Source organism: Condylura cristata, unplaced genomic scaffold, assembly GCF_000260355.1.
Source record: "Condylura cristata isolate star-nosed mole 26May11 unplaced genomic scaffold, ConCri1.0 scaffold00026, whole genome shotgun sequence".
Classification (NCBI taxonomy): domain Eukaryota; kingdom Metazoa; phylum Chordata; class Mammalia; order Eulipotyphla; family Talpidae; genus Condylura; species Condylura cristata.
Genome location: NW_004567127.1, coordinates 14,043,301 through 14,066,118, shown reverse-complemented (window position 1 = coordinate 14,066,118; position 22,818 = coordinate 14,043,301). Strand labels below are relative to the sequence as shown.

At 40.7% G+C, this 22,818-nt stretch overlaps 2 protein-coding genes across 2 annotated transcripts in view; both read left to right on the top strand.

Annotated features, from left to right (window-relative positions):
* CDC14A (cell division cycle 14A) overlaps positions 1–4,329 on the top strand; it is a 159,361-nt gene extending 155,032 nt beyond the window's left edge. The window contains exon 16 of the mRNA XM_004689736.2: positions 4,019–4,329. Coding sequence (XP_004689793.1) covers positions 4,019–4,048 — 30 coding nt within the window. The 3' untranslated portion in view covers positions 4,049–4,329. The remainder of the gene's footprint in view (positions 1–4,018) is intronic.
* Positions 4,330–21,546: 17,217 nt separating this feature from the next.
* GPR88 (G protein-coupled receptor 88) overlaps positions 21,547–22,818 on the top strand; it is a 3,925-nt gene continuing 2,653 nt past the window's right edge. The window contains exons 1-2 of the mRNA XM_004689514.2: positions 21,547–21,880; positions 22,227–22,814. Coding sequence (XP_004689571.1) covers positions 22,299–22,814 — 516 coding nt within the window. The 5' untranslated portion in view covers positions 21,547–21,880; positions 22,227–22,298. The remainder of the gene's footprint in view (positions 21,881–22,226; positions 22,815–22,818) is intronic.

Here is a 22,818-nt window from a genome sequence, read left to right as displayed (position 1 = left end):
AAATGCATTCGGTAGTCTCACAGTAATGATAAAAAAAATTGCCCAAACAGAATCAATCAATAATCAGAATACTTAACACGTGGGTGTTTCTATAAAGAATATATCTCTTTATGGTATTCCTGAAAATTCTGTGGGTTCAGTCATGTTGAAAATAACTTAAAAATGTACAAATGCCTTTTACATTAATATACATCACAGCCTTTAATATTTCTTTGCATCAGGTTATTATTTGTCTATGTCAGGGTGATAAAAAATGTTCAGTTGAGTTTGTAGTTATCACAGAACACATGCTTGAAGTGTCTTGTGGCATTATCCTATGGTGTATGGAGACTAAGCATTTGGGATTTATAGGCAGCTTGCTGAAAATCAAATTCCAGCTCTACCCCATCCTAATTTTGTGATCTTTGCAAGACACTATACTGTTTAGGTCTGTCCCTGGTGTCTAGAAAGTACTCAGTAAGTATCTGTCACAGAATTAACCACCTGTCAAGTAATTTATCTAGTTTATTAAGAATTCCACGCAGATGGGCTGCAGTTAATCTCTTTTTTTTGTGCAGTAACATCAACAGCAATGGTGATATTGTTAATGGCGTACACAATACATTTGCATTTTTATTATAAAAATTAAAAAAGTTAATATTGTGTTATCTGAGGTTGTTAGTAAGTTTAGAATTCAGGGTTATTAGGAAGACAACCCAACTGGAGACCCCCCTTGACATCTCCACCAGGTAGCAGATAGTGTTTGAAATTTCCATGTCACCTGTAGCACAAGAGTTGTGTCCTGAATGAAAAGGCCTTGAAATATCAGTTATGATTAACTAGACTTAATTGGTAGACTTGACTCATTTTTGCTCTTCCCAAAGTCCACTACTACTAAGATTTTTATTTTAAATTGAGAATGAAAGGCAGTAAACATGGTACAAAATACTACGGTCAGAATAATTTATTATACCTCTTTTACCAGTCTGTTCTTTCTCGTTCTTTACACCATATTAAAAATAAAACAGGGATTCTATTTTGTGTGAAATTAGGTATTGTATTTTTATCCATCCTACAGCTAATATTTACAACTGATGTTCAGTAAGTATTTATCAAATGGATTAACTAGCCCTCATTTAGACAAATTATGACTTCATTTGTTAACAGAAGTGACAAAGCAGGGAGTGTTATAGCTATGGAACTGGTGGTGAAAGCTAATTGGGTGGTGAAAGAGGGATTAAAAAACGTCTTCCAGGCCCTCCCTGGTGGTGCAGTGGGTTAAAGCACTGCACTAAGAAGCTTAAGCCACTTCTGCATGAGTTCGATCTGGCCTGCCCCGGAGGAGATACACAAGGCGAGGCAGACCTCTCCTGACCGCCCACTGCTCCCCTCAGCAGTGTACTTCCTCGATCTGCCAGTTCTGCTCCCCACTCTGTCCCCGGTGAATCCTCTCACCCTCCGCATCTCTGGCCTTGTACCCCAGTTCTGTATGAATAAATAAATAAATCTTTAAAAAAAAAAGTGTCTTCCAGTTCAGTAGGTATCATTATTTCATAAAATAAGTAATCTTTGTGCACACAGATAGTTATCCTTCCATGTAACACATTCATAAATGATTTAACCTAGAAAGTTTCATTGCTTTATCTGTTTACTAAGAATTGATAGTACTCTAAAGGTGCTTGTTTATAACAACTTTAAATATACAAACAATCTGAGGAATTTCACCAGTTCTACAATGCAAATAACCTTTCTAACTGGAAGAAAGTGGCAAATAAAATGCCTAGAAAAGTGAAAGTCTACTTATTTTTTTAAGATTTATTTATTTGTGCCTACAGAACTGGGGTACAGGCCAGAGAGGTGCAGGGGTAATGAGAGGATTCACCAGGCACAGAGTGGGGAGCAGAACAGGCAGATCGACAAAGTACACTGCTGAGGGGAGCAGTGGGTTGGTCAGGAGAGGTCTGCCACGCCATGTGGTCACTTCCGGGGGTGGGTGGGGTTCGAACTCATGGTGAAGTGGCTTTAGCTTCTCAGTGCTGTGCTTTAACCTGCTGCGCCACCAGGAAGGGCCGTGAAAGTCTACTTTTAAGCTCTAGTTGCTTGGATGGTCACAAATGACCCACGAAATAAATGTGTATGGATTTCAAGGTTTTGAACCATTTTCCTGAACTTAGTTCTGAGACTGACCTTTTTTATACTGTCTGTGAGTTCAGGTGCATTTATATTTAGTGCCCTAATTCTTGATGTCACTGTCATTTGAAGCCTTGGCATAAGCCACCACTTATAGTGAGAAAGCTTGCTAAGATTTCTCCGTTCTTCCCATCAGCTCTTGACAATATCTGCTTCCTTGAAACTGGCTCCAGAACCCCTGTCCCTTCTCTCACCTTTCCCTTCCTTTGCTTAATCCTCTGCTTTTCATCGTTGTTCGCCTACCTACATTATTTTTTAATATTGACCCCTTTGCCGTTTCATGTCTGTGTTTTTCCCTTTCAGGGTAGTGACCGTAATTTTTTGACTCATGGTGATGATAGAAATGTAGTACATGGTGATATAGATCATTTCTGCTGATATTCATATATATATCATTAACAAAATGGACCTGCTAAAAACTTGTAAGACTTTCTAATAAAATGCTGCAGATTAATTTGAAAAATAATTACTGGGGTAGGAGGAAAGAACATTTGGCATCAAATTAGGCAGGTATTTGATTAGAATTATGTAAAACATATTAATGTTTAGGCTGATTTATGTTTCTTCTTTCAAAATGCTATTTGCTACTGAAAAATACTCATTTTCTCGAAATGTTTACCTTTTCCTGGTTTATGTCTCTTATTGATACATTCTGATTCCATACCCCAACCCCACCCCTTTTATATATTACTGTCTAACAAGAGGTAGAAGGATCTTGCACTGCTTACTTTTCTTGAAAATTTTCTTAAAGCACTTCTGCATAAATGCTTTTGGGTCTTATTGGATCAAATTCGAAAACTAATAGTGTTTGTATCCCTTGCAATGAAAAGAATTAATACCTATTAAATTAAAACATTACCGAGAGTTATTTCAGCAAGTGTCAATTCCACTTCATTAGGATCATTACCATTCATTCACTGTGCACTGAATTAAGTAACAAGCTTATATCTTCTCAGAATACATTCTAGCACTCTCAATTTAATTATACATGTCCTTTTATATTTTTATTTATTTTTAAAGATTTATTTACTTATGCATGCAAGAGCTGGGGTACAGGTCAAAGGTATGGGGGGTGAGAATTCACCTGAGAGAGAGTAGGGGACAGAACAGGTGGATCAACTGAAACACACTGCTGAGCAGAGCAGCGGGTGAAACAGGAGGGCGCTGCTGTGCCATGTGGGTTAGCTCCCTGGCCAGGGATCGAACTCTTGCTGCAGTGGCTGCCCATAGCTTCATAGTGCTGAGATTTAACCCCTTGTACCACCAGGGAGGACCCATTTTATATTTTTAAGTAAAGCTTATTATCATAGAAAATTTTAGAAACAAGTTAAGAGCTACTTCCCAATTTTTGATGACTATATTTTAATCACTATTAATCAGTCTTCGAAAATATAGTGAGTTTTTTTTTAGATTTATTTTATTTATTTATACACAAGAACTGGTGTGTAGGCCAGAGATGTGTGGGTGCAAGGATTCACCAGAGACAGAGTGGGGCACAGAACAGGCAGGTCTAACTGAAATACACTGCTGAGGGGAGCAGTGGGTATGAGAGGAGAGGTCTGCTGGCCATGTGGTTTCCTGGCCAGGGTGTTGATAGCTTGAGAGCACTGAGACCCAACTTCTGTGCACAGAGAGGAAAATACAAAATTTTCCTGTAATCACTTTGTGTAATTGAGTATCTCACCCTTACTAGTAAATGCGTTATTTCCCTGATCTCTTATTATTTTCTTAGTTTACCTCATTTTAGAATAGATCCCAACTGCTTTGTGTTGTGGGAAGAAGCTGCATGATGTTCTGAAAGTCTTGTATGGGATGGACTTTAACCTTAGCTTGTGTTTTTCCTGCACAGTCCCTTCAGTCTGAATATGTTCATTACTAAGGCCTTGCCACCGGGGTGAAGCTGTTCCACTCTTAGACAGTTTCTTCATCTGATGCAGAATGCAGAGGAAAAGCAACCGCTTGCTAGAAGAATCTCTCTGCCTTCTTCCTTTAAATTAACGAGAGCACTAAGACCTTCAAGAGACTTGAAATCAGAAAATTCTGTTTAATGACTACTCTGAATGCACTGAAATTATGTTTATCGTGATGTCAACACTTTTTAAGCCAGTTTTCATGTTGAACTGATATTTTGAAAGGTTATTTTTAATGTCTTTCAGTAATACATTTGTTATTACATTTACATGTACAGTGTTACATTATGTATGTATTGTGGACTTTAAATGACTTATTTTGATAAATTTATAAATATATGAACTGATGTAAAAACTAGACTATATTTTGACTTAGATTTTCTTGCTGTTTGCTACCAAAAATTTGTATTTTCAATTTGTTTAGTACAATTTTGTCTACAATGGATAAATAATCCCTCTTTATTAAGAGAAAGTTAAGGAAGAAAGTGGTTTTTGTGTTCCCACTACATATGGCAGATCAGTCCATTCTTGTGGGAAGTCAATCTAATTCAAATGTTTATCCAAGTTTATCTCTAACAAGAACATAATCATTTGCAATGGCTTATTTAAACCATTTCCTACCCCTTTGTTTTTGTTGATGAACCATTTAGTTTTGCATCCTTGGAGGCTTTGACTAAATTTAACATCCAATTGAGAATCAGAACTCTGAATATTTCTCCTGAAAACATGATTTTTCTCCTTGAAGTGACTCAACATTCCAAATGGTTTCATTTCCTAACTCCACTCAAAAGCATTCATAACCCAATTAGGATTTTCTGCTTTTGGTACAAGGTTTTTGTTGCTTGTAATCACACACGGTCTCACACCAGTTTTAAATCAATTCAGAGGGAAAAAATGGAGGAAAAACGCTGCTGTGTGGCTCTCTGTATCCAAGGAGCTATGTTTAAAGATGATTACAATCGCAGACACACAGAAACCTAACCTAAAAATGAGGCGACTTCTTACAGGTACTCACAGCCCTTTCGCCTAAGTGTGATCTTACCTTTAGGGTTCCAGAAGCCTGTGGGTTTCATTTCTCTGGGAAAAATGAGGAGCCTCAAATATGATTCTTTTCCATGCTGCTTAAGATTGGACCACTCGGACAGGTGAATTCATAGGACGTGTTTTACTCTCAATTATTGAGTTATTTATAATGTATTGATTAGGAGGGGGTACCTTGAGACTATTATTCATGTTTCAAGTCTCTGGTTAATGTTTTACATTTTTCAGAAAGGCATTTGAATGAATGTTTAACTCAGGTTGGTTAACTTAACCATCAATAACTGCAGCACCAAATAATTGCACTAAACAGATTAAAATAAAAGGAATTGTATGCTTTAGGAATGAAAAATTACAGTAAGCGGAATTAAGCTGTATATTTTTTCTAAAGTGGAAATAGTGAAATATTTTATTATGAATTATTGTAAAAATGATTGGTTAATTGTATAGAAAGAGAATAGTAAAATAATTCAGATAACATTTGAGAAGTGGGAAAGAGGACCAGATGGACAAAGTTTCAGTTCTGTGAACACTAATTTGTGTGCAGCTATTAAAATGATTGTAAGATTGATTGCTGTAAATGTTTTGTAATTATGTGTGTATATGTTCTATGTATCTACATGTGTATGTCTTAAAATTACTTATACACATGTGCATACTTAGAGAAACCAGGAAGTATATGTATATAAAATAGAAAATATAAAGCAAAGTAATTCTACTCCAATATAAAATTTGTTTGACATGTATTTTGTTATGAATAGTTTACCTTCTGAAAGATATTTTGTTCAATATTTTAAAGTGTAGAAAATACACTGCTAATAAATAATAAAAGTTTTATGCAATTATATTTTCCCTGGTGTTTATAATTTAGAGTCTGCAGAAGCAATGTGCTGAAATCTCTTTATGGTTTTGTATTTCATTAAGTATGTTTGGTGCCTTTTGCACTTCTCAAGATCTCCATTCTGGATTCTTAGCTTACCTTATGAACTTCAGATGAAGGCCATTGTCTGAATAATGCTGGCAGCTCAAAAACATCTGATACTTTGTATTTCCCAAAAGTCTCAAATTCCCAGGTTTTGCTGACTTTTTTTTGATACATTTTTTTTCCTTTCTGTTAATAAGATAGTTGATGGTGATCAGTGTTTTCAGTCCTGTGTGGTCATTTATGACTATTGTCTGAGACACTGATTGTCAGTTACTTTAGAGGAAGAGTGTTATTGGAAATATTTGAGATATTGAATCTCTGTGGGCTGTGATGTTTCTGATATTTCCCCCTTCTTTATCTTTTTTAAAATTTTTCAGACCTAAAGGACAGGATGTGGGTGGGAAAGGTAGTTTCATTTCTGGAGTTGGGAATCTGTCAGATAGCTGTACTTGCAACACTGCATGAGACAGTTGAGGTTGACATGACACCATATCTTAGAGAAGTGGTTTTCTTATGAACCCATGGACTTATCTAGAAAGGCAGAAAATCTCTCTCTCTCTCTTTTTTAAAGATTTATTTATTTATGTATGCAGAACTGGGGTACAAGCCAGAGGTGCAGGGGCAGTGAGAGGCTTCACTAGAGACATAGTGGGGAGCAGAACAGGTAGATGGATGAAGTACACCTCTAAGGGGAGCAGCGGGCGGGTCAGGAGAGGTCTGCGGCGCCATGTGGGTCACCTCCAGGGCAGGGGATTGAACTCGCACTGAAGTGGCTACAGCCAGCTTGCAATGCTGCTCCTAACTCGTTGTGCCACCAGGGAGGGCCAGAAAAATCTCTTTCTACAGAAGTGGTTCTTATGAAGAAAATAAATCTACAGATGTAGTTCTTATGAAGAAGATTAAAAAACAAAATAGTGAACTCGCTTCAGCAAATTTTTAACGGTCATTGAGTTTACATGGTTTTGTTATCTTGAGATGTCAGAGGATTTATAAATCTTAAAACATACCTGGTGAGACTTCCCAGTATTATTTGTATTTAGCTGTGATTCAAATAGCAACAAATAGCAAGTAGGAATATGACTACCAAATCTAAATTACACAAATGTATTTCAAAAGTGCTCTCAGTAGTGTGCTTTCCTTGGTGAAAGCTATCCATATGTTAGAAGTTTCTATTTAAGCTAATTGTTGATATATAAGCTGAGCAGTAGTCTCTGGTGTTTCATGACATTTAAGAAGTCTGTGCCATTTCTCACAGTACCCTCATAAGGCAGAGTTAATGGTGCCTACAAAAAGCTTGAGTCCTTTTTGCAACACTCAGCAAAGCAAGAATTTGGTTACTGCCTGTCTCTTCTGATGATTAATTAAAGTGATTTCCAATTACAGTAGGAGATCATTTGCAGCATGAGATAAAAATCTTTTATTTACACATAGGTTGCATGGGGAGGCATCTATGCATAGAAAAGAAAGTAGAAAATAATTAAGTTATTTTGAGCTGAATTGAAATGTTAATATATTCCCACCAGTTCCTTCTCTATGGATTGAATTATAATCATATCACATAGAAGAAAAATAGTTTTTTGAAAGAATTGAAAACATTTTTATAAGTACAAGTAGATACTTACATGGAAAGATTATCTTTAGTGTGCAATATTGTTATTTGGAACTGGGTTTTTGAATGGGCCAATGATAACTGACCTTTGCCCCCATACCACCTTGTTTCAACCTGCCTTGGATCACATCAGGACTTGTAACTTCTCTTTTGGTTTGAGCCAAGTGGACCCAGGCATTTTTGAGAAGTTGGACTGCAAGTGGAAAAAAGGTAGTAATTTTAGAAATGGCTCTGGCTTCCTGTGCCCATGTTTACATTAAACTTCATGTTGAGAGTAACAGTGCTCTGTCCTTCTATTTATTGATAGATTATGGTACTCTTCCAAAACAATTTAAGGTAACTTCAAAGAATGTGACAAGTGGAACTTAGAGAAGTGAAAATGGACTTTAGACACCAGATTTTGAGACAATTGAATTAGAGGCTGAAGGCTGAGATCAAGAAGCTTCTCAATTATCATAAGATGTTGGTCATTTATCACTAGTTCAGGCAAGTTTATACTAAACACACCCCTCAGTCAGCTTTTCCTTACTTAAATTTTTTTTAAAGATTTATTTATTTATGCATACAGAACTGGGGTACAGGCCAGAAGTGCAGAGGTGGTGAGAGGATTCACCAGAGACAGTGGGGAGCAGATAGATGAATTATACTGCTGAGAGGAGCAGCGGGTGTTTCAGGAGAGGTCTGCTGCACCATGTGGGTCACCTCCAGGGTTGGGGATTGAACTCGTACTGAAGTGGCTGCAGACAGCTTGCAGTGTTGTGCTTTAGCCCACTGAGCCACCAGGGAGGGCCCTCTTAAAATTTTAAGAAAATGCATTATGAATTGTAGACTCTGCCATAAAGTAAACCTCTAGGTCTTACTCATCTTCGGTAACTATGCACGTTGACTAATTGCTATAAAGGTAGATATATGTTGTGTTCTTACAAAAAATAGTAATATATAAAAGGAGATGAGAAGAAACTTGTGGAGGTGGTGAATATATTTATGGCACAGTTGGACATACATCCTTCAAATCCATTACCTTTTTACAGGTCAGTCATATTGCAAATAAGGGATTTAAAATTTTTTCTTAAGGAAGAGATAATATCCATTCAGATCCCCCCCCCAAATGATTATGTCATGTGCATGAAATAAAATTCAAAAGCTAAATTAAAACCAGAGATTAGAATAGTATAGTGATCGTTTATGTAAATCTATCTTTCTATCTGTTCAGTATGCATCTAGCTTATAGTAATAGCTAATGGAGACTAAATTATAAACTACAACATTTCCCTTTTTGACACAGGGATTCTAGAGAGATTAAAGGAGTCAGTATATTTTTGTCTTTGTTTAAAAGCAAAACTCTTAGAGGGACGGAGCCATTTATTGAAACCTAGGTTTCTAAAGTAGAGAGAATTTTTACACTGACATCATACCCCAAGAAGCACTTTCCAGTCAGTTTTTTTCAAATCCAGAAAGATGTAACTCATTAACTTTACACACAGCTTGGCTTGTAAAGTAACACACATCTGCTGGAACCAGCTGGCTTCCTGATTTGAAGAATCCTCTTCCCTCCCTCTGTATCCTTTGTTCCTTTTATGTGGATTTCCTTCAAGTTGTAGCAGCCCTGCAAGTTTTCCTGCTCCTGGAAGACTAGCTGATGGCTTACCTTACCACTTAGATCACATGCCTTCCATGACCAAGGAATAAGAGACCAGAGACCTTGGGTCTCTTTCACACAGAGACTGGAAACACAATTCGATCTATATAAAAGTCAAATCTGTTGGGAGAACTGTCCCTAATTAGGGATGCCTGTTTGTGAAAGTTGTTTTCAGGATGGTTAATGTCTAAGGTAAACAAGAAGAGGAGAATCTCCACCACTTGGCAGTGACTTAAGTCAGGACTAATGATCCATCAATCTGGAGGTAAGAGAAACCCTGTTTGTTGGTATCCCCAAAACCCTACCAAGATTGACCATTTTTTTGAAAGCAGGTGGTTGGTTAAACACTCACAACTGAGACTGGTTAGAGTGAAAGGATTCAAAGCAAAATCAGTAGAGGGAAGGGTGTGGGAGGGGAGGGCGTAGGGAAGCAGATGTAAGCTTTCAAGAGTGCTCTCCCAGTGGAGACACGCAGGATGTGCTTAATTCTCCAGCAACCAGCAGTGATACGGGTTGTGCTTGAAGCTAGGCTCCGAAGGTTTTTAACTGGGGCCGGTCATGAGCATCCTCTGCCTACCATGAACTAAAATTCAAGGCTCCTGGAAAGGAAGCAGGAATTCTGCATAAACCTTTCTGGTTGCACAATCTAGCTACAGTGAACGGCTTTATCAGAAGTTTGGTGTGAGACCAGGGCGCTGTTTATCGGTCCAGCCCCCACGCAGTCAGGCCAAACTGGACACCCATCTTGCTTTAAGTTCTTTCCAAGGACACTAGTCTTAGAGCTGCTAAGGAAACACTTCTGGCACTCTGCATCTTAGCTGATTTTGTGGCAATGTAGTCTGCTTTAAATTAATGTTCCGCTCTACCTAGTGGAAATCACCCAAAGTCCTGGTTTTCAGGAGATCTTGGTGGAGGGAAGGAGTTGGAACTTAGGAGACGAGAGTGTATGCTATTGTTTTCTACTCTATGCTCCAGATACCTGTTTTGTTTTCATTTTTATTTTTTTGTCTTTACTATATGAATTTCATTCACTAAACTAAATTAAGGCATTTAAAAAATTTTTAAAAATTGATATTTTTCTGGATCTTAGTTTTTTGTTTAAAAAATGTTACAATTTATTAGTAGTAGTGGTGGGTGGAGTTGGCAACAGTTATCTGAAGGAAATTATGCATAAATCATATACAATGTTGTAAATCAGTGTTACCTCAATTTCAAAAGACAGTTATAAAATAAAACTTCACTGTTCTTAATAGTCAGAAGTCTTAAAATCTTACTAGTTTGGAAGTGGGACAGCTTCCCCTCCCCAAACACTGTGGTTGTAGTGGATGTGACCCCAAACAATCTCTCCAAAATCTCAATGTCTCTCAGGTAAACAAGAGCAGGAAAATGGCCCTGGATTTTCTTTGCTTTCAGAGATGAACCAGTCTAAAAATTTGCCTCTGTATCTTTGTTTAATGAGTAGAAAAACAGATCAATATCATTTTCTCAATATTATTACAGTTAAAAAATATTAAGGTTAAAAAATTGAAAATGTTAAAAATAAAAACCAATTGCAAGAAAAATAAAGGTAGCGTGGAGATTTTTTTTTTAATTTTACAACAGTTTATTTTTACATCATTTTGTACATTTTTTTAATGTACAAAATGCGGGTTTCCCATCACCAAGTCACCCATGTGCCATCACCATAATCCCGTGCACTGCCTCCCCCCCCATTTTTGATCCCATTCCCCACTCCACCCCGGCAAAATGTCTCTGGTATATGGTTGTTCATTATTTTTGTTATTTTCTCGCCTGTTCCATTATATTAGCATGGAGATTGTTTAAAAAGATATACTTACAATAGGGGTGGGTAAAAAATTAAAAGATATACTTTAAAATAAATATACATAAAAATAAATGTATAAATTGATTACAAGTAGCTACTAGTCTCTGTTAAATATCAAACTAGAAGGCCAGAAACCTTCAAAGTAAGATAGTTTCTGTCCCTTAAGGCTTCAGGTTCGCATGTATGTTGTTAGGCCTTAAAGTTTTATTGCTTTATAAACACAGCATATTTCAAGTCAAGGAGTCTTAGAGACATGTATGTAAAGTAAAAACTTTGCTGACTTACACCTCACAAGAAAAACTATTAAACGGCAAGAGTTTACACATTGGAGCTAATGGAAGAAAATTAAACCCTTGAAATTTACAAAACTTGTGTTAATGCTGTGTTGAGATTAATTGGCCAAAAGGCAGCAAGTTCAAATTTGAGGTTTCCATGGCAACCTGCCCCTCCTTTTGATAGGTTCAGCACTAATAAAGACAGCTTTTTGTACTCAGAATAGTGAGCAACAGCTAATAGGTGATTTTAAGTATTTTTAATGTAAAAATTGACCATTGTCTTAATACTAAAACCTGGGCAATTCTTTTACATTCTTTTTTAAATTTATTTTTCATCTATCTATTGACATTATTGTTTATTTTATAATGTTTGCTTCCTCCCTTCCCTTCCTGTTCTTTTGCAAATTGTACTGTTCTTTTAGTTTTAATGGGCTCAAATACTGTGCCTTGCTATTTCTGACTATAATATAATTAGAATCCTATTTAATAAAATATTGTACTTCAAGCATGTATTGTGGTTTTTAGTTAATATTTTTAGAAGTAACCTGAGTCTTGTATAAGGCTTAAATTTTCTTTCCTTCAAATATGCTAACCTCAAATAATTGTGATAATGGAATATCTTCCCAAGTTTCATGTTTTGTAAGGCTTGTTCTGTACTTAAATAATATCTGAACACCTGAAATGTTATATGTCATCCTGTTTCTGCACAAAATATGCTCAGAGTTCCATGTGATGTACTGGGTAAAAATAGACTGTGTCTCCTCTTAAGAGGTCCATTTTAAGACTTTTGTACCTGAATGTGCCACTTCAAGTGAGTTCTTTCACTGGTCAGTTTACTTTTACCACCTGCAAAAAGCCTTTCCCTGCTCTGCTGAGTGTAATTGTTTTCCCTTGACTAAGCTGTGACATTCTTAATTCAGGCTAGATGCTTTTAATCACAGTATTTCAGATAACTGATTTATACGGTGCATGCATAGGTTGAACCCTTATTTCACTTTAACTTTTATTCATATTTCCTCTGAGGGCTTCAGAAATAAAGCACACATAGATTTCATTTTATTGAGTAAACTCTTTTTCCTCATTTGTTCTTGAAGTCTAAAGAAATCTGTTTTGGGGCAGTTTCCTGCTAGGAGCAAAACTGTGAGGAAGCCTTAGGGGAAAAAGTTTACAAAGCTTAATGGGCAGCCACTTCTGGTGTCCTTGAGACAATGTGAAAGGAATTAATATCTCATATCTCCTCTCAGAGAAGGGAGTTTATGGCAATGTGGAGTGTTATGTCTCTCATTCAACAAAGGATTTTGAGGGCCTCCTGAGGGAATGCAGATAAAAATTATAATCACTGTGTCAGATTCTGAGGCAGAGAGAACACAACAATCACCAGCTGTCGGTGGCAGATTTTCCTGGGAAAAGCTCGCAGTCCTGAGCAGAGTGGATAAAAGGATTGTGGAGAGGAGCTTCACAGAGGGGCGAGAACTTGAGATGGTTTTGAAGGCAGCAGGAGGTGTAGGCATAAATTTTATTCTCTTTTCCTGATTAAAAACTTGAAAGTGTTCACCTGGCAAGGAACTAGAAGAAACAATCTTCAGACCCAAGAGCCACTGATGGTAAGAGCTACCCAACTTTAACTTAGAACATACGATCTGTAGACTGCAAGGATTGAGAAGTGTTTGAAACTCAGGTATAGCTGGTACCAGAAGTTCAAAACCAGTAGGAATAATCTAGCTAAATTTTAGGGTGGGTTGACACGACATAATGAATTGCTTGCTCAATTCTGCTTTACCACAAGCTGACAGAATTGACTAAGAGATGGAGTGAGGTTGTAGATTGGAGGGGATTTTATTAGAAGTGATAGGAACAGAGACAGGAAAGTGCTTTCTTGGATTATAACTTTTCTGACAATTTTCTCAACTGGCATTGTTCAGAAGATGTATATTAATTAAACATAAAAAAAACAGTGGCGAGATTCACATGAAATAATGATCTCAATTCTGGATGCACTACAATAATCTGGGGGAGTGTTTCAAAAATAGTGGCCTTACCCCAGACCACGAAAACCCAGTGTGGGGTGTAGAGCTCAAGCAGGTTTCTTTGTTTTAAGTTTTTGTTATTTAATTCTTAGGTAATTCCTGATGCACAGTAGGGTTAAAAATTGGGAAAAGAAAGACAAGCCCTCCAACCATTTCCTATTGTCTTTTTAAAACAAGTTTTCTATTTGTTCAGAGGGACTTTGAAAAGCAAAATGTAGATGGATAAATCATAAACAATCCACCCTATCAGTTAATAAATGTCTTGCACAAGAGATTGTGCTGGGAACTGGGAGTCAGGGGGATGGAATGAAAGAAAGTTGGACAAGATGAAACAGTGCTTTTATCTGCATCCATGTGCTTAAGGAGTTCACAAATCAGATGAAGGAGTTACATGAGGATGGGTTGGTACTTTTTTATTTGCTCAACTTTAACTTACACACAAATACCTGTAGGTTTCAAGGATTGAGAAGTGTGTGAACATCAACTATAGCTGCACCAGAAGTTCGCAACCAGCAGGAATACCTGATTTCTTTCTTCACACAGGGGATGATTGTCTTCTAACAGCTGCCAATGAGCTGGAGGATCACTAGCTAGCTTTTACTCCCATATCCACAATCCTGGGGAAGGACTCACATTCACCTCGGGACTTCGAAACCACATCTAGTGGGTTAGGGTGATTGGTCACAAGTCTCTGTTCATGCTCCCTTGGAAATCAAGTGAAAGATTGTTGTTTTCTGAATAGGTGTTCTAGTTCTGAAGAAATGTGTGGAGGGAGAGATTTGCTGGACAGACAAGTGTCAATTTATTTTGCAAGACAAAGATGTTAGCGGACAGCACTAGAAAGAAGCATGGTGCAGAATTAAGAATATTGTTCTACCCACCGCAATAAAAGCTGCCTCTCTGGAGCGCCTCTTTGCTGCACATGCATCCATACTCAGGCTATCCACTGAGTGTGGAGGCTTTGGAAGAACGAGCTGGTGCACATAGGGTACTTAGCAAATGGAGAATCACTGCCCACCTACCCCACACTCCAAGAGTGGCAAGCACAGGAAATCTTTTTTTTTTTTTTTAGATTTATTTATTTATTCATACAGAGCTGGGGTACAGGCCAGAGATGCGGAGGGTGAGAGGATTCACCAGAGACAGAGTGGGGAGCAGAACAGGCAGAAGTACACTGCTGAGGGGAGCAGCGGGCGGGTCAGGAGAGGTCTGCCGCCCATGTGGTCACCTCCGGGGCAGGCAGGGACCGAACTCATGCGGAAGTGGCTTAAGCTTCTTAGTGTTGTGCTTTAACCCGCTGCGCCACCAGGGAGGGCCAGCACAGGCAATCTTAATGTTACCTATGGTGTCTGAAGAACATCCAAGTGCAGCTAATATGATGTCACAAATGGGTTGATGCCCTCCACTCTTAATCTGTGAGGTACAAAGACTTCTTACAGGTTTCTGGCAGTTTTTTGTTCACGAACTTCCAAGGGCGGCCTCAGTACCCAGAAAAGGTTTTCAAGGATCATAAAATAAAGGAATATACTAGAAAAAAGCTCCTGGAAATTTACTGCCAATTTGTTTCCCAAACAGGGAGCGAGCCCCTGATTTCTGAGCTGAGAACAAAAGAAAATAGTTTTTCTAAACACCAACGACTGCTCTCATGGGTAGAAATAGAATAGCAGCCCAGGGTGTCTTGTTTCCAAGTCAATAGAATTTAGAATAGAATGAAATTTAAAATTGGGTGAACAGCTTCTTAGCTTTTTCTTGTTACTTTGCCTAAGATCCTGTCAATCCCGCTTAACTCTAATTAAGGATAGTGATAATTGTGGTCAAGTACCTATGTATGATTTTTCCTGTAAATGATAAATGAGAAAACACAGACACAGAAACACACACCAAACTATTTTAAGTAATTTGATCTCATCATTTAAATTACCTAACATAATTTCTAAATACATGAATACATGAAGCCCTCTCTGTCCAGTTCCTATCTCTAAGATACAGAATTTTTTTTAGGCAGATTAAAAAACTATATTAAATCCCTTACTGGAATAAAAGTCACTTCTGGACAGAGATCAAGTCAAAGCAATTTTAGTTCAAATTGGCTTTCCTGGAAAAGCTGAAAATGTAGTTCAGAAAAGAAATGCCTTGGCAACTTGACAAGTCAACACTCAAATCTAACAAGATTAGTCTATATATCCTGCACTTCTGCGTTTTCCAAATACTAGAAAAGAATTGCCTTAGATCTCACAAAAATGAAGATACTGCCCAGGGAATAGCTCTAACCCTGAAGCAGGTGATTTTTGTGCAGACTAGAGGATCACAATTCCACAACTCCGAAAAGACAAATGGAAGAGAGGGCCTCCCTGGTGGCGTAGGAATTAAGTTTCAGCATATCACCGCTATCACTGTGAAGGTCTGAGTTCGATCCCCAGCCAAGGAGGTGACCCACATGGCACAGCGGACCTCTCCTGTCTTGCCCACTGCTGCTCTCAGCAGACTGTTTCAGTAGATCTGCCTGTTCTGCTCCCCACTCTGTCTAGGGTGAATCTCCCCAACCCCACACCCCTGCCCTACATCCCAGTTCATCTGTTTCCCCTCCACAAAGACCAATAAAGAGACATATAAACTGATAGGACTAGAATGCAGAAGTGCGTGTTGAATATTTATCAGATGTTTATCAACTGTGCTTATGTCAGATCTCACTTCAATGGGGACACCTGGATCAGGCGGGTCAGTGGCTAACCTGGTCGGAGGCATAGAAGCATCATGTTGTGTGTGTGACTAGGGCTAAGTTAGTCACTGTCTTTGGGGTACAATATTCTTTTCTATAAAATGAGGATTTAGATATTAGTGATGGTGCTTGACCTTTGTGAGATTACAGACTCTTTTGAGAAGCTAGTAAATTCTTTACAGTATTTTCCCAGGAAAGTGCACAAATACCCACATGCGTTTTTGTATACAAAATTAGGGAGGGTGGAGATTCCCTGGAAATGCTTTCAGGGATTTCCTGTGGCAGTAACTCTAATCTGGAGTTCTGCTAAATCTCTATTTCATGCAGTTCAGATTTAGGTATTTGAGGGGCAGCTACCTTTCTATGCTCTGTACCCCCTTCTACTCTGGGCAAACCACAGTCGCATACCTGTGGTACATGTATTCTATGCTGGCCACTGTGAATCCATCCATTTGCATAAATTTAATCATTCTAAGGCTCTTCAGAGGAAAGTGACATTTTCATTTATAAATGAGAAAATGGAGGTTTGCAAAGGTGAAATGACTCGCCTAGTAACAAGCAGGCCTGGATTGGACCTTGAACTCTTCAGCTCGATGGCAAGGTTTCTCATTCTTAACACAGCTGACATTTTGGACGGGATAATTTTTTCTGTGGGAGTCTGTCTGGTGCATTACGAGATATTTTAGCTGCATCTGTGTGGTTTCAACCCATTCAACACCAATGACACTCCCCCACCCAACTGCAAATGTTCCAGGCATTGCCAAATATACTCTGGGGGAAAAGTAATCCCCTGTTGAGAATGTCACCCCTTGGTATGCTCCCCCTGAGAGTACCCTTCAGCGACATTGCCTAGGCCAGCGTGGAGAATCTCCCAAGTCTGACAGGGCAGGAGAAAAGTTAGAAACTGTCATACAAAGTCTTGTGTCACCCAGGTAAGGGACTTTGGGATGAAACAAGCTGCAGGTCATTTCCCTCTTCATGATTCTCTAAATTCCTAATTTCTAGAAGCTCTTCTACCCAGGTATATTTCTCATACTTCTTATTGAGCAAGGTCAGAGTAGACTACCAAGTCCCTAGATATTTCTTCACCCTCCCATAAATCAAAAGACATTATTTAATCCAAAAATAATGAAACTCTTGTATGAAATCACACTACAGCTGTAATTTCATGATTCTAAATGCTAAAAATTGTGGGAAATGCTCATGTTATTGGAGTCCTTCTAGATTTGTTTCTTTCTTTTTTTTTTTTTACATTATTGCTCATTAAATAAAAAAGATTTATTTATTTATGCATACAAGAACTGGGGTGTAGGCTAGAGGTGCAGGGATGAGGTGAGAGGGTTCACCAGAGACAGTAGAGTGGGGAGCAGAACAGGCAGATCGACTGAAATACACTGCTGAGGGGAGCAGCAGGTAAGACAGAAGAGGTCTGCCACTACCTCATCACCCATGAACAATCACTATAGTCCTGGGCTCTTCTGTCCCCTGTTTTGATCCCTCTCCCTGCCCTGCTATAGACCTCGCATCTATAGTTAGCCTGCAAGTTTTCCCTTTTTCCTGGCCCTTTATTTGGTTAACCTATAACCCATCTATATAAGGGAAACCATCTGATAAATTTTCTTTTTTCCTTCTGAGTTTACTTCACTTAGCATAATCTAAATTAAGGTACACTAAACACTGTAAAACTATTGTTCCTTTGAAAACCTCAGTCATATATCCCCCTCTGAGGAAGCATAGCCAGTTTGGAAAGGAATTCCGCCCCATCTCAGGGCCGAGTCCTGTGGCTTCACTCACAGCAGACAAAGAGAACAGGAAACCCATACTTTTCCACTGTTCCTACTTACCCTTTTTGTTTTCCAAAGTATGTGAGCCATGTGCTAGGTCATGTTTTGGTGGATTATGAAATTGAGTATTAGAAAAGTCCAAATTCAGTCCTATCTGGGGAGTAGGGTGGGGGAGGGTTGGATCAGGGAGCTTGTTATTAGCAAAAGTTCTATTAAGAAACTCTCGAGCAGATCCATCAAGGTCAAACTCTTCATCTCGTAGATCAAGGTCAAACTCTTCATCTCGTAGATCAAGGTCAAACTTTTCATCTCATAGATCAAGGGCCCCCAAAGGATTTATGTAGTTAACCAATAGTTAAGAATTTACAATGCCTCCAGCACTTTATCAAAAGAGGGCCTGATCAGGACTCACTTGCAGTTGGAGAGGGATGAGCAATGTCAGGAAGCCTGCTGGTGTCAGTGAGAACATTCTGGTGCTTGAGAGGCAGATGGGTGGGGCCGTGAATCAAGAAAGACTTCCTGCAGGAGGTGAAGTCTGAACTCAGGCCAGCAAGAGTCAGATTTAGCTGGGTAAAAGTGAAGGCAATTATGGAAGGGCAGAGGCTACTAAGCATGCACTGAGCCACTGGAGAGACCCCCATGGGAGGAAGAGGAGAGACTTGGCCACGGACACGCAGGAACGGCAGCTTCTTAGCACAGTCGGAGCAGAGCTGCAGGAGTGAGGTGGGGGGAGGTGAGGCTGTAAGAAGTCATGGGTGGGGGGTTGTGCAGGCTTGTTTTAAGACTTTTTGCAGACCTCATGAATTTTGGAGGCCCCATTACACATCACAGCAAACATTAAACATATTAAGACACATATTAAAATGTACTAGTCATCTCCACAAGAGAGAAATAAATGATTAAAAAAATTCTTTATTTGTGGATCTCCTTGTTTTATCAGCTTACTCTGTAGAAGCAAATGTATCTGAAGGAAATTAAACTTTACCAAGGGAAGCTCCGCAGTGTGGTTCAGTACGGGGTGATGGATTGGAGTCCTCCTTAGGGCACTTTTCAGCTGTGTGACTTTGGACAAGTTATTTAACCTCTGTAACTGTTTTCTTTTAAGAATTATTTATTTATGCTACAGAACTAGGGTATGTGCCAGGTCAGAGGTGGAGGGGTGGTGAGAGGATTCACCAGAGACACAGTGGGGAGCAGAACAGGCAGGTCGATGAAGTACACTGCTGAGGGGAGCAGCTGCACCATGTGGGTCACCTCCGGGGTCGAGGATTGAACTTGCACTAAAGTGGCTGCAGCTAGCTTGCAGTGCTGCATCCTAACCCATTTGCCACCAAGGAGGGCCCTATAACTGTTTCCTTATCCTCTATGTGGATCACGGGACAAGCTCACCTTTCTCAAGCATCTTCCTAGTCTCATGTCTTCTTTCTAGACCATGTTCACTGATAGGTCCTCAGAATTCCCTGCTAAGCATGAGGTGAAGATTCCAGAAGGCATGTGCTTGGCAAAAGTGTGCAAGAAGACACCGGAGTCACTCCCACAAAGCAGCAGACTTCAAATCCCCCCTTCCAGGTAGTAGAAGAGGAACATTTCATTTTGATGACAGGTTTTAACTATATATGATTAAAGGCACCTCCTGTAGGCTTGTTGTTCCTGACATACTTCAAGCTTCAATAAAGACAATTGTCTCCGGGCAAAAGATAATGGCAAATTTCCCTTAACACCCATAAACATGGTATCTAAACCTTCAGTCCAAAGGAATAAACCTCTGGCTCTTTTTTTTTTTTAAGGGTTATTTACTTATTTATGCGTACAAGAACAGGGGTACAGGCTGAGGTGCAGGGGGGTGAGAGGATTCACCAGAGTCAGAGTGGGGAGCAGTGTGGGCAGATTGACAAAGTACAGTGTTGAGGGGAGCAGCAGGTGAGACAGGAGAGGTCTGCTGCACCGTGAGGGTCACCTCCCTGGCTGGGGATCAAACTCCTGTTTCAGTGGTTGTGGAGAGCTTCAGAGTGCTGCACTTCAAATCAGTGCTGTGCTTTAACCCGCTGCACCACCAGGGAGGGTCCTGCACTTCAAATCACTGTGCTACCAGGGAGGTTCTTTTAACCCCCAAGTCAACTAAGTCCATCTAAACACTGCTTACATTATCTAAATCTGTCAAGTTGTGCTCAGCCTACCTCCGATACAGTTCTTAACAATCATTCAGCTGATATCATTTAGTTTTTTTTGAAAGAGGAACACAGGGCACCAGGCTTTATCCTCAGAAACAGACTGGAAAGGATGGGTGTCATGTGACCCAGGAACACACTGCAAGTTAGAGCCATGAGTATTGCAAGTGTGAGAGCTGGAGAAGAGAAACGTTAAATTTGCATATTTGGATTCACAGACAGCTTGACCAGAAAGAGCTTTGGAAGCCAGTGAGTGCAAACTTACTTGGCAAGAGGAACACAACCCATCCAGCGGTGGCTATCCAGGTTGGAACCCACCTACCATTTCTCTATTGTGTCGTGTTGCCACACTCCATATTGAGTTGAAATTTCAAAAATATGTGCTTATCCCAGTGAAAGATGATTTATTGAGAGGGGGTTGACTTTTTTTTTTTAAGATTTATTTATTTATTCACATAGAACTGGGGTACAGGCCAGACATGCGGAGGGTGAGAGGATTCACCAGAGACAGAGTGGGGAGCAGAACAGGCAGATCGACGAAGTACACTGCTGAGGGGGAGCAGCGGGCAGGTCAGGAGAGGTCTGCCACGCCATGTGGTCTCCTCGGGGGCAGGCGGGAAGGCGGGAATCGAACTCATGCGGAAGTGGCTTAAGCTTCTCAGTGCTGTGCTTTAACCCGCTGCGCCACCAGGGAGGGCCAAGAGAGGGGGTTGACTTTTGTGGAAAATTTCTCCTGTGGGAAAGGTAAGTATGTTTTTGTACCAATGAAGAGTCTGACATTGCACTGCAAATCTCCATGTGGGACCAGAAGATTAGAAATACTGGAGTCTTCTTTATCATGTATACTGTGATTATGTAGGCTCCTGGCTTTTCCCCTGACACCCACTTTTAAATTTCTGACCACTCCATTTTTACCCCAACATCATTTCATCACTGAAATGTAATTTAAACTAAAAAAGAGTTTGTTGCTGAGAAAGAAAAATCAAAATTATGAATTAAACTGAGCAAAGGGATGTTCATGGATAATTAGCCATGTCCTAACTTACCAAAGAAAAAAGTGAATTTCAATTAGAATATAAGATAATTCTCCTGAAAATGTGGGGTAGAAAGGATCATTCTCGGATGTGGTTAGAATATAAATGCCCCAGAAAAATCTTGGAAGCATCAGATCAGGATGAAATACACTGAGGGTATATTCAACTTTATTCTAACATTGCTAGGAGGAAAAAAGGAAGGAAAGACAAATGAAGCAGGATGAAAAGTAAGGTGATTGAGAGAGGAAAGACACAGAAACTTGTTAATCACAGGACTCTCTGAGCAAGATATTTTTCTTCCTTTACAAGTTAGAAACTATTGAATAATTCATACCCAGAGTGGAAAGGCTGCCTTTTCCCTGGGTGATGTATAACAGCAGCAGAGCGCGGGAGTGGGTTCACCACATCAGCCACCACTCTTGCTTCTGAGCACAAGGGTGCTCTCTCCTCTTGCGCTCAGCTTCTGCTTTTGCAGCCAAGCATCCTCGCCGCTGCCCGCCAGCCTACCCACCGTCTGGGCTTGCAGCCGCCCCTTGACTTTCCCAGCGCTGTCCTGCCAGCTGAGACCGTCCCTGCCGCTGCTGGATTCTATCTAGGACCATGTGTGTGGATACTGCTTGGGAAAACCGAGCGCTTGCTCCTGGCACCGATTCCAGCTGAGTTTCTCCTGTTGATTTCGGGGCCACAGATGCTGCGGAGGAGGTGGTATTTCCTGGCATCCCTTGCTCCGCTCCAGCCAGCACCGGACCAGCCCCGAAGTAAGTTCCCTCCAAACCTTTCCCCCTGGCCTTTCCCCCACCCGGGATAGCTTTCTCCTGGAAACGAGGGGCTCCCTTTGGCCCTATTCCCGTGTGCTCGCCTGTGTGTGTGTTTTGGGGAGGGGGGAGGAGAAGAGGCGATGGCACTTGGAATTGCCGTGGCCAGGTGCTTGCTGAATGCACAGAGGCCTTTCCCCTGGCGCTGGAGACATTTCCGAGGCAGGCACCTGTCATCAGCCACCCCCATTCTCCTCCAGCTCCCTGTCCCCCTCCCCCCAGCCCATTCTTCAGCTTCAGCCTTTTGTGTCAGTGGCATCGGGCTGAAGGGCTGTCTTTGCCCTCCCAGCAGGCGGGTGTCAGGATGGGCCACGCTGCGAGAAACCGCCACTAGTGAGCGAGGTGTGAAGAGTTGGCCAGAATGACCAACTCCTCGTCCACGTCCACCTCCTCTACCACGGGGGGATCGCTGCTGTTGCTCTGCGAGGAAGAAGAGTCGTGGGCTGGCCGGCGCATCCCGGTGTCCCTGCTGTACTCGGGGCTGGCCATCGGTGGCACGCTGGCCAACGGCATGGTCATCTACCTGGTGTCGTCCTTCAGAAAGCTGCAGACCACCAGCAACGCCTTCATTGTGAACGGCTGCGCCGCTGACCTCAGCGTCTGCGCCCTCTGGATGCCTCAGGAAGCGGTGCTCGGCCTCCTGCCCGCGGGCTCCGCGGAGCCCCCCGGGGACTGGGACGGCGCGGGGGGCAGCTACCGCCTGCTGCGGGGCGGGCTGCTGGGCCTTGGGCTCACCGTGTCCCTGCTGTCCCATTGCCTGGTGGCCCTGAACCGCTACCTGCTCATCACTCGGGCGCCCGCCACCTACCAGGCGCTGTACCAGCGGCGCCACACTGCGGGCATGCTGGCGCTGTCCTGGGCGCTCGCCCTGGGCCTCGTGC